This window comes from Petromyzon marinus, unplaced genomic scaffold, assembly GCF_048934315.1.
Source record: "Petromyzon marinus isolate PM22_M1 ecotype Great Lakes invasive population unplaced genomic scaffold, UKy_Petmar_22M1.pri1.0 PM_Scaffold_129, whole genome shotgun sequence".
Lineage (NCBI taxonomy): Eukaryota > Metazoa > Chordata > Hyperoartia > Petromyzontiformes > Petromyzontidae > Petromyzon > Petromyzon marinus.
Window position 1 is genome coordinate 58,184 of NW_027423090.1, and position 14,717 is coordinate 72,900.

Here is a 14,717-nt window from a genome sequence, read left to right on the forward strand (position 1 = left end):
TAGTGATGGTGGTGTTAGTGATGGTGTTAGTGATGGTGATGATGATGGTGGTGGTGTTAGTGATGGTGGTGTTAGTGATGGTGATGATGGTGGTGGTGGTGATGGTGGTGGTGATGGTGGTGGTGATGGTGGTGATGGTGGTGGTGATGGTGGTGATAGTGGTGGTGATGATGGTGTTAGTGGTGGTGGTGATGGTGGTGATGGTGGTGGTGATGGTGGTGATAGTGGTGGTGGTGATGGTGGTGGTGATGGTGGTGATGGTGGTGGTGATGGTGGTGGTGTTAGTGATGGTGTTAGTGATGGTGGTGGTGATGGTGGTGTTAGTGATGGTGGTGGTGATGGTGGTGGTGTTAGTGATGGTGGTGGTGTTAGTGATGGTGATGATGGTGATGATGGTGATGGTGGTGTTAGTGATGGTGTTAGTGATGGTGGTGGTGATGGTGGTGTTAGTGATGGTGGTGTTAGTGATGGTGGTGTTAGTGGTGATGGTGGTGTTAGTGATGGTGGTGATGGTGGTGTTAGTGGTGGTGATGATGGTGGTGTTAGTGATGGTGGTGTTAGTGATGGTGTTAGTGATGGTGGTGGTGATGGTGTTAGTGATGGTGATGATGATGGTGGTGGTGTTAGTGATGGTGGTGTTAGTGATGGTGTTAGTGATGGTGTTAGTGGTGCTGGTGATGGTGGTGGTGTTAGTGATGGTGTTAGTGATGGTGGTGATGGTGGTGATGGTGGTGGTGTTAGTGATGGTGGTGTTAGTGATGGTGTTAGTGATGATGGTGGTGATGGTGTTAGTGATGATGGTGGTGATGGTGGTGGTGTTAGTGATGGTGGTGTTAGTGATGGTGTTAGTGATGATGGTGGTGATGGTGGTGGTGTTAGTGATGGTGATGATGATGGTGGTGTTAGTGATGGTGGTGTTAGTGATGGTGTTAGTGGTGGTGTTAGTGATGGTGGTGTTAGTGATGGTGTTAGTGATGGTGTTGGTGATGATGGTGGTGTTAGTGATGGTGGTGTTAGTGATGGTGTTAGTGATGATGATGGTGGTGGTGTTAGTGATGGTGGTGTTAGTGATGGTGTTAGTGATGGTGTTAGTGGTGGTGGTGATGGTGGTGGTGTTAGTGATGGTGTTAGTGATGGTGGTGGTGATGGTGGTGGTGATGGTGATGGTGGTGGTGTTAGTGATGGTGGTGTTAGTGATGGTGTTAGTGATGATGGTGGTGATGGTGGTGGTGTTAGTGATGGTGATGATGGTGTTAGTGATGGTGGTGATGGTGGTGTTAGTGATGGTGTTAGTGATGATGGTGTTAGTGATGGTGGTGGTGTTAGTGATGGTGTTAGTGATGGTGGTGATGGTGGTGGTGGTGTTAGTGATGGTGGTGTTAGTGATGGTGTTAGTGATGATGGTGGTGATGGTGGTGGTGTTAGTGATGGTGATGATGGTGTTAGTGATGGTGGTGATGGTGGTGTTAGTGATGGTGTTAGTGATGATGGTGTTAGTGATGGTGGTGGTGTTAGTGATGGTGTTAGTGATGGTGTTAGTGATGGTGGTGATGGTGGTGGTGGTGTTAGTGATGGTGGTGTTAGTGATGGTGTTAGTGATGGTGGTGATGGTGGTGTTAGTGATGGTGGTGATGGTGGTGTTAGCGGTGGTGATGATGGTGGTGTTAGTGATGGTGGTGTTAGTGATGGTGTTAGTGATGGTGGTGGTGATGGTGTTAGTGATGGTGATGGTGGTGGTGTTAGTGATGGTGGTGTTAGTGATGGTGTTAGTGATGGTGGTGGTGATGGTGTTAGTGATGGTGATGGTGGTGGTGTTAGTGATGGTGGTGTTAGTGATGGTGTTAGTGATGGTGGTGATGGTGTTGGTGATGATGGTGATGATGATGGTGATGATGGTTTGTGGTCTCACCCCGCGGTGCTGCAGACGTTCCGGCCGCCCGGCTTGAGTCCAGGTGCTGGCGAGGGGTCCAGGCCCCTCCGCTCCCTTCCGGCCCCCTCTGTCAGGACCCCCTTTCTCAGAGTCCCCTTTATCAGGGCCCCCTTTCTCAAGGTCCCCTCAGTCAGGGTCCCCTCTGTCAGGGTCCCCTCTCTCAGGGTCCCCTCTCTCAGGGCCCCCTTTCTCAGGGTCCCCTTTATCAGGGCCCCCTTTCTCAAGGTCCCCTCTCTCAGGGTCCCCTCTCTCAGGGTCCCCTCTGTCAGGGTCCCCTCTGTCAGGGTCCCCTCACTGAGGACCCCCTCTGTCAGGGTCCCCTCAGTCAGGGTCCCCTCTGTCAGAGTCCCCTCTGTCAGGGTCCCCTCACTGAGGACCCCCTCTCTCAGGGTCCCCTCTCTCAGGGTCCCCTCTGTCAGAGTCCCCTCAGTCAGAGTCCCCTCAGTCAGAGTCCCCTCAGTCAGGGTCCCCTCTGTCAGGGTCCCCTCAGTCTGGGTTCCCTCTGTCAGGGTCCCCTCACTGAGCACCCCCTCTGTCAGGGTCCCCTCTGTCAGGGTCCCCTCTGTCAGAGTCCCCTCACTGAGGACACCCTCAGTCAGGGCCCCCTCAGTCAGGGTCCCCTTTCTCAGAGTCCCCTCTCTCAGGGTCCCCTCTATCAGGGCCCCCTCTGTCAAGGTCCCCTCACTGAGGACCCCCTCTGTCAGAGTCCCCTCTGTCAGGGTCCCCTCAGTCAGGGTCCCCTCAGTCAGGGTCCCCTCTGTTAGGGTCCCCTCTCTCAGGGTCCCCTTTCTAAGGGGCAGCAGCAGCAGCAGGGGCAGCAGCAGCAGGGGTAGCCGGGGACCCCGAGCCATCGCGGATCCCTGATTCAACCCCTCATTCTCCCGCCAAAAACACCCCCCCCCCCCACCAACACTGAACTTTACCTCAACTTTGAGGCAACTTTTCCTCAACTCTGAGGCAACTTTACCTCAACTGAGGCGACTTTACCTCAACTCTGAGGCAACTTTACCTCAACTCTGAGGCAACTTTACCTCAACTCTGAGGCAACTTTACCTCAACTCTGAGGCAACTTTATCCAAAATCTGAGGCAACTTTTCCTCAACTCTGAGGAAACTTTATCCAAAATCTGAGGCGATTTTACCTAAACTCTGAGGCGACTTTACCTCAACTCTGAGGCAACTTCACCTCAACTCTGAGGCGACTTTACCTCAACTCTGAGGCAACTTTACCTCAACTCTGAGGCGACTTTACCTCAACTCTGAGGAGACTTTACCTCAACTCTGAGGCGACTTTACCTCAACTCTGAGGCAACTTTACCTCAACTCTGAGGCAACTTTACCTCAACTGAGGCGACTTCACCTCAACTCTGAGGCGACTTTTCCTCAACTCTGAGGCAACTTCACCTCAACTTTGAGGCGACTTTACCTCAACTCTGAGGCGACTTTACCTCAACTCTGAGGCAACTTTACCTCAACTCTGAGGTGACTCTATCCAAAATCTGAGGCAACTTTTCCTCAACTCTGAGGAAACTTCACCTTAACTCTAAGGCAACTTTATCCAAAATCTGAGGCGATTTTACCTAAACTCTGAGGCGACTTCACCTCAACTCTGAGGCAACTTTACCTCAACTCTGAGGCGACTTTACCTCAACTCTGAGGGAACTTTACTCAAACTCAAAGGCAATGCTATCAAAAATCTGAGGCAACTTTATCTCAACTCTGAGGAACTGTTTTAAAAATTTTAGGCAACTTTATACAAAATCTGAGGCAACATTACTTAAACTCTGAGGTAACTTTACCTCAAATCTGAGGTAACTTTACCTCAACTCTTTAGGCAACATTATCCAAAATCTGAGGGAACTTTACCCGTACTACGAGACAACTTTACCTCAACTTTAAGGCAACTTCATCCAAAATCTGAGACAACTTTATCCAAAATCTTAGGCTTATTCCCCCCCCCCCACTACTTCGAGGCAACTTTACCCAACTCTGAAGCAACTTTACCCACCCCTAACTCTGAGGCAACTTTACTCTGAGGCAACTTTACTATAACTGAGGCAACTTTACTATAACTGAGGCAACTTTACTATAACTGAGGCAACTTTACCCGCCCCCCAAACTCTGAGGCAACTTTAACCACCCCAAACTCTGAGGCAACTTTACACTAACTGAGACAACTTTACTATAACTGAGGCAACTTTACCCGCCCCGCCCCCCAACTCTGAAGCAACTTTACTATAACTGAGGCAACTTTACTATAACTGAGGCAACTTTACCCGCCCCCCAAACTCTGAGGCAACTTTAACCACCCCCAACTCTGAGGCAACTTTACTATAACTGAGACAACTTTACTATAATGGAGGCAACTTTACTATAACTGAGGCAACTTTACCGCCCCCCAACTCTGAAGCAACTTTACTATAACTGAGGCAACTTTACTATAACTGAGGCAACTTTACTATAACTGAAGCAACTTTACCCCCCCCCCCGCCCCCCAACTCTGAAGCAACTTTACTATAACTGAGGCAACTTTACTATAACTGAGGCAACTTTACCGCCCCCCAACTCTGAAGCAACTTTACTATAACTGAGGCAACTTTACTATAACTGAGGCAACTTTACTATAACTGAAGCAACTTTACCCCCCCCCGCCCCCCAACTCTGAAGCAACTTTACTATAACTGAGGCAACTTTACTATAACTGAGGCAACTTTACCCCCCCCCCAACACCACCCCCAAACTCCGAGGCAACTTTACCTCAACTTTTGAAGCAACTTCCACCACCCTCCCAACCCCAACGTCAGATCGCCTCCCATTTTACGGCCTTCTCTCTCCACCTCCTCCACCTCCTCCCTCCTCCTCCCTCTCTCCTCGTCCACCGCAGCAGCTACGAGTTGCGGGCGACTTCGAGGCGACTTTTCCCCCCTCAACTTTATATTTATTTTAATAACAACCCTCAACGCTCAAACCCCCCACAACGGAAACCGTTCGCAGCTATCCCGTAAATCTCCGCGATGCTTTCGCGGGGTTCAGCCCTCCCGTTATGTCGACTCCAGGCTCCGTCCGTACCCGTCGCTATAACTCAAGGAATCCGCCACGGGTTTTACCTCCGACGTCGCTGTCGTAGCAGTCTCCCCCTCCCTCCCTCCCGTTATGTTGACTCCAGGCTCCATCCGTACCATCTCTAATTCAAGGAATCCGCCACGGGTTTTACCTCCGACGTCGCTGTCGTAGCAGTCTCCCCCCTCCCGTTATGTTGACTCCAGGCTCCATCCGTATCCACCGCTTACTCAAGGAATCCGCCACGGGTTTTACCTCCGACGTCGCTGTCGTAGCAGTCTCCCCCCCCTCACTCCCTCCCGTTATGTTGACTCCAGGCTCCATCCGTACCCACCGCTTACTCAAGGAATCCGTCACGGGTTTTACCTCCGACGTCGCTGTCGTAGCAGTCTCCCCCCCCTGCCTCCCTCCCGTTATGTTGACTCCAGGCTCCATCCGTACCCATCGCTAACTTCAGTAATCTGCCACGGGTTTTACCTCCGACGTCGCTGTCGGAGGCTCGTAGCAGTCCCCCTTCCCTCCAGTTATTGTGACTCCAGGCTCCATCCGTACCTATCGCTAACTAAAGGAATCCGTCACGGGTTTTACCTCCGACGTCACTGTCGTAGCAGTCTCCCCCCTCCCTCCCGTTATGTTGACTCAAGGCTCCATCCGTACCCACCACTTACTCAAGGAATCCGCCACGGGTTTTACCTCCGACGTCGCTGTCGGAGGCTCGTAGCAGTCCCCCTTCCCTCCAGTTACGTTGACTCCAGGCTCCATCCGTACCCATCCCTAACTCCAGGAACCCGCCACGGGTTTTACCTCCGACCCTTCTTCCCTCCACCGCCGCCGTAGCAGTTTCCCGTTATGTGACTCCAGGCTCCATCCGCCCCCACCACCAACTCAATAACTCCGCCACGGGTTTTACCTCCGATCCTTCTCGACACTGTGGGATCCGGAGCCCGTGGTAGAAAATCCAGAATCCATTGAATCCAAAATCCGAGCAAGCCTGTGCTGTGCAAAAAGGGGATGGGGAGGAGGATTACTCCGCTCCGGGTTTTTCTCCCCCCCCGCCCACCTCCTCCCCCTACTCCGTGTTGACGTCGGCCCACGAGGTGGGTGGGGGGCGCCCACGCGCGACGTCACCGGAAATCCAGAATCCATTTCGCGAGCTACTTGTTGAAGGAAGAAAAATCCGTTCCGGGTTTTGGTACACCGTGGTAACATCGCTGGGCTGGAGGCGGAGAGGGGGGGAAGCGCCTAGGCCGTCGACGTCATCACGTACGTCTCGTTTGTGGACGTCATCACGTACACGTCGATACGTCTCGTTTAGCGACGTCATCACGTACACGTCGATACGTCTCGTGTGGTGACGTCATCACGTATAGAGCGAGGCGCGACGTTTCATGCGGTGATGTCATCACGCACGAGAGGCGCTGGCATTAGCGTGGTGACGTCACGGCGCGCGTGATGACGTCACACCCCGCCGCGTGGAACAAAAACGCGCGCGGTGACGTCTACCGGTCTCGTGACGCCATCACGCACTCCGTGCTCGGCGACGTCATCACGCACGCCGTGCTCGGTGACGTCAACCCGTTTCGACGTCACTCACAGTATCCAAGATGGCAGCGCCCGAAAGTGGTGAGTGTCTCTGTGTGTGTGTCTCAGTGTGTGTGTGTCTCAGTGTGTGTGTGTCTCAGTGTGTGTGTGTCTCAGTGTGTGTGTGTCTCAGTGTGTGTGTGTCTCAGTGTGTGTGTGTCTCAGTGTGTGTGTGTCTCAGTGTGTGTGTGTCTCAGTGTGTGTGTGTCTCAGTGTGTGTGTGTGTGTCTGTCTGTGTGTGCCTGTGTGTCTGTGTGTGTGTTTCTCAGTGTGTGTGTGTCTGTGTGTGTGTGTCTCAGTGTGTGTCTGTGTGTCTCTGTGTGTGTGTCTGTCTGTCTGTGTGTGTGTTTCTCAGTGTGTGTGTGTGTCTCTGTGTGTGTGTGTCTCAGTGTGTGTGTCTGTCTGTGTGTGTGTCTCTGTGTGTGTGTCTCAGTGTGTGTGTCTGTCTGTGTGTGTGTGTCTCAGTGTGTGTGTCTGTGTGTGTGTGTCTGTGTGTGTGTCTCAGTGTGTGTCTCTGTGTGTGTGTCTGTGTGTGTGTGTCTCTGTGTGTGTGTCTCTGTGTGTGTGTCTCTGTGTGTGTGTCTCTGTGTGTGTGTGTCTCTGTGTGTGTGTCTCTGTGTGTGTGTGTCTCTGTGTGTGTCTCTGTGTGTGTGTCTGTGTGTGTGTGTCTCAGTGTGTGTGTCTCTGTGTGTGTGTGTGTGTCTCTGTGTGTGTCTCAGTGTGTGTGTCTCTGTGTGTGTCTCAGTGTGTGTGTCTCTGTGTGTGTCTCTGTGTGTGTCTGTGTGTGTGTCTCAGTGTGTGTGTCTCAGTGTGTGTGTCTCTGTGTGTGTCACTGTGTGTGTGTCTGTGTGTGTGTGTCTCAGTGTGTGTGTCTCTGTGTGTGTGTCTGTGTGTGTCTCTGTGTGTGTGTGTCTCTGTGTGTGTGTGTCTGTGTGTGTGTCTCAGTGTGTGTGTCTCTGTGTGTGTCTCAGTGTGTGTGTCTCTGTGTGTGTCTCAGTGTGTGTGTCTCTGTGTGTGTGTCTCAGTGTGTGTGTCTCTGTGTGTGTGTCTGTGTGTGTGTGTGTCTGTGTGTGTGTCTAGTGTGTGTGTGTGTCTAGTGTGTGTGTGTGTCTAGTGTGTGTGTGTGTCTCAGTGTGTGTGTCTCAGTGTGTGTGTCTCTGTGTGTGTGTCTCTGTGTGTGTCTATGTGTGTGTGTGTGTCTCTGTGTGTGTGTGTCTGTGTGTGTGTGTGTCTGTGTGTGTGTCTGTGTGTGTGTGTGTGTCTGTGTGTGTGTCTGTGTGTGTGTGTGTCTCAGTGTGTGTCTCTCAGTGTGTGTGTGTGTCTGTGTGTGTGTGTGTCTCTGTGTGTGTGTCTGTGTGTGTGTCTGCGTGTGTGTGTCTGCGTGTGTCTCTGTCTGTGTGTGTGTCTTTGTGTGTGTCTCTGTGTGTGTGTCTGTGTGTGTCTGTGTGTGTGTGTCTCAGTGTGTGGGTCTCAGTGTGTGTGTCTGTGTGTGTGTCTGTGTGTGTGGGTCGTTCTTCGTGCTTTTGGAGTACCTGACCCTCTGCTCACGATCATTAAGGACCTTCATGATGGTGAGCGGGCCCGGGTAAAACTACGTGGCCGGGAGTCAGAGCCATTCCCTGTACACCTTGGGGTGCGACAGGGATGTCCTCTGGCTCCCACATTATTTAACATCTATTTTGACCACGTAGTTTGTGAAGCCTTCAATAGCTGTACCGGGGGAATCTCCATATGGTACAGATATAATGGGAGGCTAATCGATGCCCGGGTGCGGTCAAGGGATGGCTCCCTATTGCTCAACCACGTTATGTATGCTGATGATTTGGTAATAGCTGCTCAGTCAGAGGAGGAGTTGGAGACGCTGCTGCTGAGACTGGAGCGTGCCACTAAGAGGTGGGGCCTTACAATCAGCCCCACCAAAACTAAGCACCTGCCTGGGTATTTTGTACCATCGGACACTCCACCCCCACAACTCCCAATCGGTGATGGGGCAGTTGTGGAGAGAGTGGAGAGTTTCCCATACCTGGGCAGTGTGCTTATGACTGGCTCCAGTTTAACAGCAGAGGTCTCACTCCGAATCAGTCGAGCGGCAATATCTTTTCATCGGTTGCGTAACGCTGTGTGGAAGCTACCTGGTCTGTCGCTCGGCACTAAGCTTCGGGTCTTCTCGGCCACGGTCATTCCCTCCCTTCTCTACGCTTGCGAAACGTGGACCCCCCTAATGGAACATCTTCGCCGGTTAGAAACATTTAGGCTGGCCTGCCTACGATCCATCCTGGGTTTAACCAGACTGGATTGTGTGAGGAGCTCACAAATCCTTGAAAGATCTGGGCAGGGTCCCATCGGTGAGCTCCTCCGGCAGGCAAGGCTGCGATGGCTGGGTCATGTAGCCCGCATGCCCAGTCACCGCATGCCGAAACAGCTTTTGTTTGGCCGGATTGAGGGGGCTAAGCGGGCGCGGCACGGGCTAGAGAAGAGATGGAGTGACGTGGAGCTGAGTGGACTTGCCGATGACTGGTACCAGCGGTGTCAAGATCGGCCTCTGTGGAGGAGGCTCGTGAAGGATGCTACTGGGCAGTTGGAGGCAGTCGCCCTCCAACAACAACGGAGGGCGGAGGAGCGACGCTCAGAACAACGAGCGGAGCGCCGGGTGGCTAAAGCACAGCAGGTTGGCACAGTAGGGGGCACAGGTGGTGCATCAGCCAGTCATCTCAGTCGACCCGTGGCACCTGGGTCTGCCCCGTGACCTCCTGCCAGCGGGCGTTCGACACTTCACGTGGCCTCAGGGTGCACATAGCCTGGCACAAGCGTCGTGGTGACGTCACCGCCACTTAGTGGCGAATGGCGGTTGTTGTTGTTGTGTCTCTGTGTGTGTCTGTGTCTCTGTGTGTGTCTGTCTGTGTGTGTCTGTGTGTGTGTCTGTGTTTGTCTCTGTGTGAGTAGGTGAGTGAGTGAATGGGTAGGTGAGTGGGTGAGTGAGTAGGTGAGTGTATGAGTGAGTGAATGGGTGAGGTGAGTGTATGAGTGAATGAATGGGTGAGTGAGTGGGCGAGTGAGCGAGCGAGTGAGTGAGTCTGCGTGTGCCGCTGGGGTGAAACAAAGACGGTCGGGCAGTTGCCCCCTCCAGCACTGTGCGAGGCTACCTGGGGGACCTTTGTCTGTGTCTTTGCAGAGGACCAAGCAAGTCTGAGGTTCCAGGTGGAGCTTGAAATGGTGCAGTGCCTCGCTAATCCCTACTACCTTAACTGTGAGCTCCACCTTTCATCCATACTTCACCACTGTTAGCACCACCTTTCGTCCATACTACACTACAGTCACACTGTGAGTCTACCCCTAACCCACACTCTCCCGTCTCTCCCCCCGTGTCTCTCCCCCCGTGTCTCTCCTCCCGTGTCTCTCCCCGTGTCTCTCCCCCATCTCTCCCCGTATCTCCCCGTGTCTCCCCCCGTGTCTCCCCGTGTCTCTCCCCGTGTCTCCCCGTGTCTCCCCCCGTGTCTCCCCATATCTCCCCGTCTCTCCCCGTGTCTCCCCCCGTGTCTCCCCCCGTGTCTCTCCCCGTGTCTCTCCCCCATCTCTCCCCGTGTCTCCCCCGTGTCTCCCCCGTGTCTCCCCGTGTCTCCCCCCTGTCTCCCCCCGTGTCTCTCCCCATATCTCCCCGTCTCTCCCCGTGTCTCCCCGTGTCTCCCCCCGTGTCTCTCCCCGTGTCTCTCCCCCATCTCTCCCCCATCTCTCCCCGTCTCTCCCCATCTCTCCCCGTCTCTCCCCGTATCTCCCCATGTCTCCCCGTGTCTCCCCCGTCTCTCCCCGTGTCTCACCGTGTCTCCCCCCGTGTCTCCCCCCGTCTCTCCCCCGTGTCTCCCCCCGTGTCTCTCCGTGTCTCTCCCCGTGTCTCTCCCCATATCTCCCCGTCTCTCCCCGTGTCTCTCCCCCATCTCTCCCCCATCTCTCCCCCATCTCTCCCCGTCTCTCCCCGTGTCTCCCCGTGTCTCCCCCGTCTCTCCCCGTGTCTCCCCCCGTGTCTCCCCCCGTGTCTCCCCACAGTTCTGGCACAGAGAGGGTATTTCAAGGAGCGTGTTTTCATCAACTACCTCAAGTACCTCCTCTACTGGAAGGAGCCAGCGTATGCCAAGTTCCTCAAGTAATAAGCTGGCTACCTGCAACTACTCCACCTTCACCACCACCACCACCTCCACCTACTCCACCTTCACCACCTCCACCTACTCCACCTCCACCACCTCCACCTACTCCACCACCACCTCCACCTACTCCACCTTCACCACCACCACCTCCACCTACTCCACCTTCACCACCACCACCTCCACCTACTCCACCTTCACCACCACCACCTCCACCTACTCCACCTTCACCACCACCTCCACCTACTCCACCTCCACCTACTCCACCTTCACCACCACCACCACTACTTCCACCGCCACCACTACTCCACCTTCACCACCACTACCTCCACCGCCACCACCTCCACCACCTCCACCTACTCCACCTTCACCACCACCACCACCACCACTACCTCCACCTACTCCACCTTCACCACCACCACCTCCACCTTCACCACCTTCACCACTACCTCCACCGCCACCACCACCACCTCCACCACCTCCACCGCCACCACCTCCACCTACTCCACCTTCACCACCACCACCACTAACTCCACCACCACCACCTTCACCACTACCTCCACCTCCACCACCTCCACCACCTTCACCACCACCACCTTCACCTTTACCGCCACCACCTTCACCACCTTCACCACTACCTCCACCGCCACCACCTCCACCACCACCACCTTCATCACTACCTCCACCGCCACCACCACCACCTCCACCGCCACCACCACCACCTCCACCGCCACTACCTCCACCGCCACCACCTCCACCACCTCCACCTACTCCACCTTCACCACCACCACCACTACCTCCACCTACTCCACCTTCACCACCACCGCCACCACCACCACCTCCACCACCTCCACCGCCACCACCTCCACCTACTCCACCTTCACCACCACTAACTCCACCATCACCACCTTCACCACCTTCACCACTACCTCCACCACCTCCACCACCTTCACCACCACCACCACCTTCACCTTCACCACCACCACTACCTCCACCGCCACCACCTTCACCACCTTCACCACTACCTCCACCGCCACCACCTCCACCACCACCACCTTCACCACTACCTCCACCGCCACCACCACCACCTCCACCGCCACCACCTCCACCGCCACCACCTCCACCTACTCCACCTTCACCACCACCACCACTAACTCCACCGCCACCACCTTCACCACCTTCACCACTACCTCCACCTCCACCACCTCCACCACCTTCACCACCACCACCTTCACCTTCACCACCACCACTACCTCCACCGCCACCACCTTCACCACTACCTCCACCGCCACCACCACCACCACCACCTTCACCACTACTTCCACCGCCACCACTACTCCACCTTCACCACCACTACCTCCACCGCCACCACCTCCACCACCTCCACCTACTCCACCTTCACCACCACCACCACTACCTCCACCTACTCCACCTTCACCACCTTCACCACTACCTCCACCTCCACCACCTCCACCACCTTCACCACCACCACCACCACCTTCACCTTCACCACCATCACCACCTTCACCACCACCACCACCACCACCTCCCACCTACTCCACCTCCACCACCTCCACCACCTTCACCACCTTCACCACCACCACTACCTCCACCGCCACCACCTTCACCACCTTCACCACTACCTCCACCGCCACCACCTCCACCACCACCACCTTCACCACTACCTCCACCGCCACCACCACCTTCACCACCACCACCACCACCTTCACCACCACCACCTTCACAACCACCACCTTCACCACCACCACCACCTTCACCACCACCACCTTCACCACCTCCACCGCCACCACCTCCACGACCACCTCCTCCTCCATCACCTCCTCCTCCATCACCACCACCAACAACAACCGCCATTTGCCACTAAGTGGCGGTGACGTAATCACGACGCTTGTGCCAGGCTATGTGCACATTGAGGCCACCACCACCACCACTACCACCTCCACCACCTCCTCCCCTTCCACCACCACCTCCACTACCACCACTACCACCACCACCTCCACCACCTCCACCACTACCACCACTACCACCACTACCACCTTCACTCCCTCCACCACCACCACCTCCACCACCTCCACCACCACCTCCACCACCTCCACCACCACCTCCTCCACCACCACCTTCACTCCCTCCACCACCATCTCCACCACCATCACCTCCTCCTCCACCACCTCCTCCACCACCTCCACCACCACCTCCACCACCACCTCCCCCACCGCCACCACCTCCACCGCCACCACCTCCACCACCATCACCTCCTCCTCCACCACCTCCTCCACCACCACCTCCACCACCACCACTACCACCACCACTACCACCACCACCACTACCACCATCACCTCCACCACCACCTCCACCACCTCCCCCACCACCTCCACCACCTCCACCACCTCCACCACCACCACCTCCTCCATAACCACCACCACCTCCCCCACCACCTCCACCACCACCTCCACCACCACCACCACCACCTTCTCCATAACCTCCCCCACCACCACCTCCCCCACCACCACCACGTCCACCACTCCACCACCATCACCTCCTCCTCCCCCTTCACCACCACCTCCTCCCCCTCCACCACCACCTCCACTACCACCACTACCACCACCTCCCCCTCCCCCACCACCTCCACCTCCCCCACCACCTCCACCTCCCCCACCACCACCTCCACCACCATCACCTCCTCCATAACCTCCCCCACCACCACCTCCCCCACCCACCACCACCACCACCCCTACCACCACCACCCCTACCACCACCCATACCACCACCTCCTCTTCCACCACCACCATCACCTCCACCATGACCTCCACAACCACCACCACCTCCACCACCACCACCTCCACCACCACTACCACTACCACCACTAACCACTACCACCTCCACCACCTCCTCCCCCTCCACCGCCACCACCACCACCTCCACCACCACTACCACCACCACCTCCCCCACCACCACCACCACCACCACCTCTATCACCACCACCACCATAACCTCCCCCCCCCCCCCCCCGCCAGGTATCCCCAGGCTCTCCACATGCTGGAGCTGCTCCAGTACGAGCACCTGCGCAAGGAGCTGGCCACCTCGCAGTGCTCCAAGTTCATGGACGAGCAGCAGCTGTTGCATTGGCAGCACTACACACGGCGGAGAGTTCGCTTGCAGCACGCCCTCGCCGCCGAGCAGAGTCAGCAGCAGCAGCAGCAGAGTCAGCAGCAGCAGCAGAATCAGCAGCAGCAGCAGCAGAATCAGCAGCAGCAGAATCAGCAGCAGCAGCAGAATCAGCAGCAGCAGAATCAGCAGCAGAGATCAGCAGCAGCAGCAGCAGAATCAGCAGCAGCATGGGGCTGGGAAGTGATTGGATGTTGTTGTTGGTAGCGGAATCAGCAGCAGCAGAATCAGCAGCAGCAGAATCAGCAGCAGCAGCAGAATCAGCAGCAGCAGAATCAGCAGCAGCAGAATCAGCAGCAGCAGAATCAGCAGCAGCAGCAGCAGCAGCAGCAGAATCAGCAGCAGCATGGGGCTGGGAAGTGATTGGATGTTGTTGTTGGTAGCGGAATCAGCAGCGGAATCAGCAGCAGCAGAAACAGCAGCAGCAGAATCAGCAGCAGCAGAATCAGCAGCAGAATCAGCAGCAGCAGAATCAGCAGCAGCAGAATCAGCAGCAGCAGAATCAGCAGCAGCATGGGTGAAGGGGGTTGCAGTTGGACCGAACCAACTGAATGGGGGGGGGGGGGGGGGTTGCAGTTGGAGCATACCAACTGAACATGAACGTGATGGGGGGGGGGGTTGAAGGGGGTTGCAGTTGGACCATACCAACTGAACATGAACGTGATGGAGGGGGTTGAAGGGGGTTGCAGTTGGAGCATACCAACTGAACATGAACGTGATGGGGGGGGGGGGGTTGAAGGGGGTTGCAGTTGGAGCGTACCAACTGAACATGAACGTGATGGGGGGGGGGGGGGGTTGAAGGGGGTTGCAGTTGGACCATACCAA

The 14,717-nt window shown here is 55.7% G+C and overlaps 2 protein-coding genes across 2 annotated transcripts in view; one reads left to right on the top strand and one right to left on the bottom strand.

Annotated features, from left to right (window-relative positions):
- Nucleotides 1–5,298, bottom strand: part of LOC116938407 (uncharacterized) — a 60,444-nt gene extending 55,146 nt beyond the window's left edge. The window contains exon 1 of the mRNA XM_076063460.1: nucleotides 1,910–5,298. Coding sequence (XP_075919575.1) covers nucleotides 1,910–2,781 — 872 coding nt within the window. The 5' untranslated portion in view covers nucleotides 2,782–5,298. The remainder of the gene's footprint in view (nucleotides 1–1,909) is intronic.
- A 1,181-nt stretch (nucleotides 5,299–6,479) lies between these two features.
- On the top strand, nucleotides 6,480–14,437 carry MED31 (mediator complex subunit 31). Its single transcript, XM_032945525.2, has 4 exons — nucleotides 6,480–6,612; nucleotides 9,743–9,817; nucleotides 10,612–10,708; nucleotides 13,742–14,437. The coding sequence occupies exons 1-4, from the start codon at nucleotides 6,594–6,596 to the stop codon at nucleotides 14,097–14,099; spliced, it is 549 nt and encodes a 182-aa protein (XP_032801416.2). The 5' UTR covers nucleotides 6,480–6,593; the 3' UTR covers nucleotides 14,100–14,437.
- The last annotated feature ends 280 nt before the right edge of the window (nucleotides 14,438–14,717 follow it).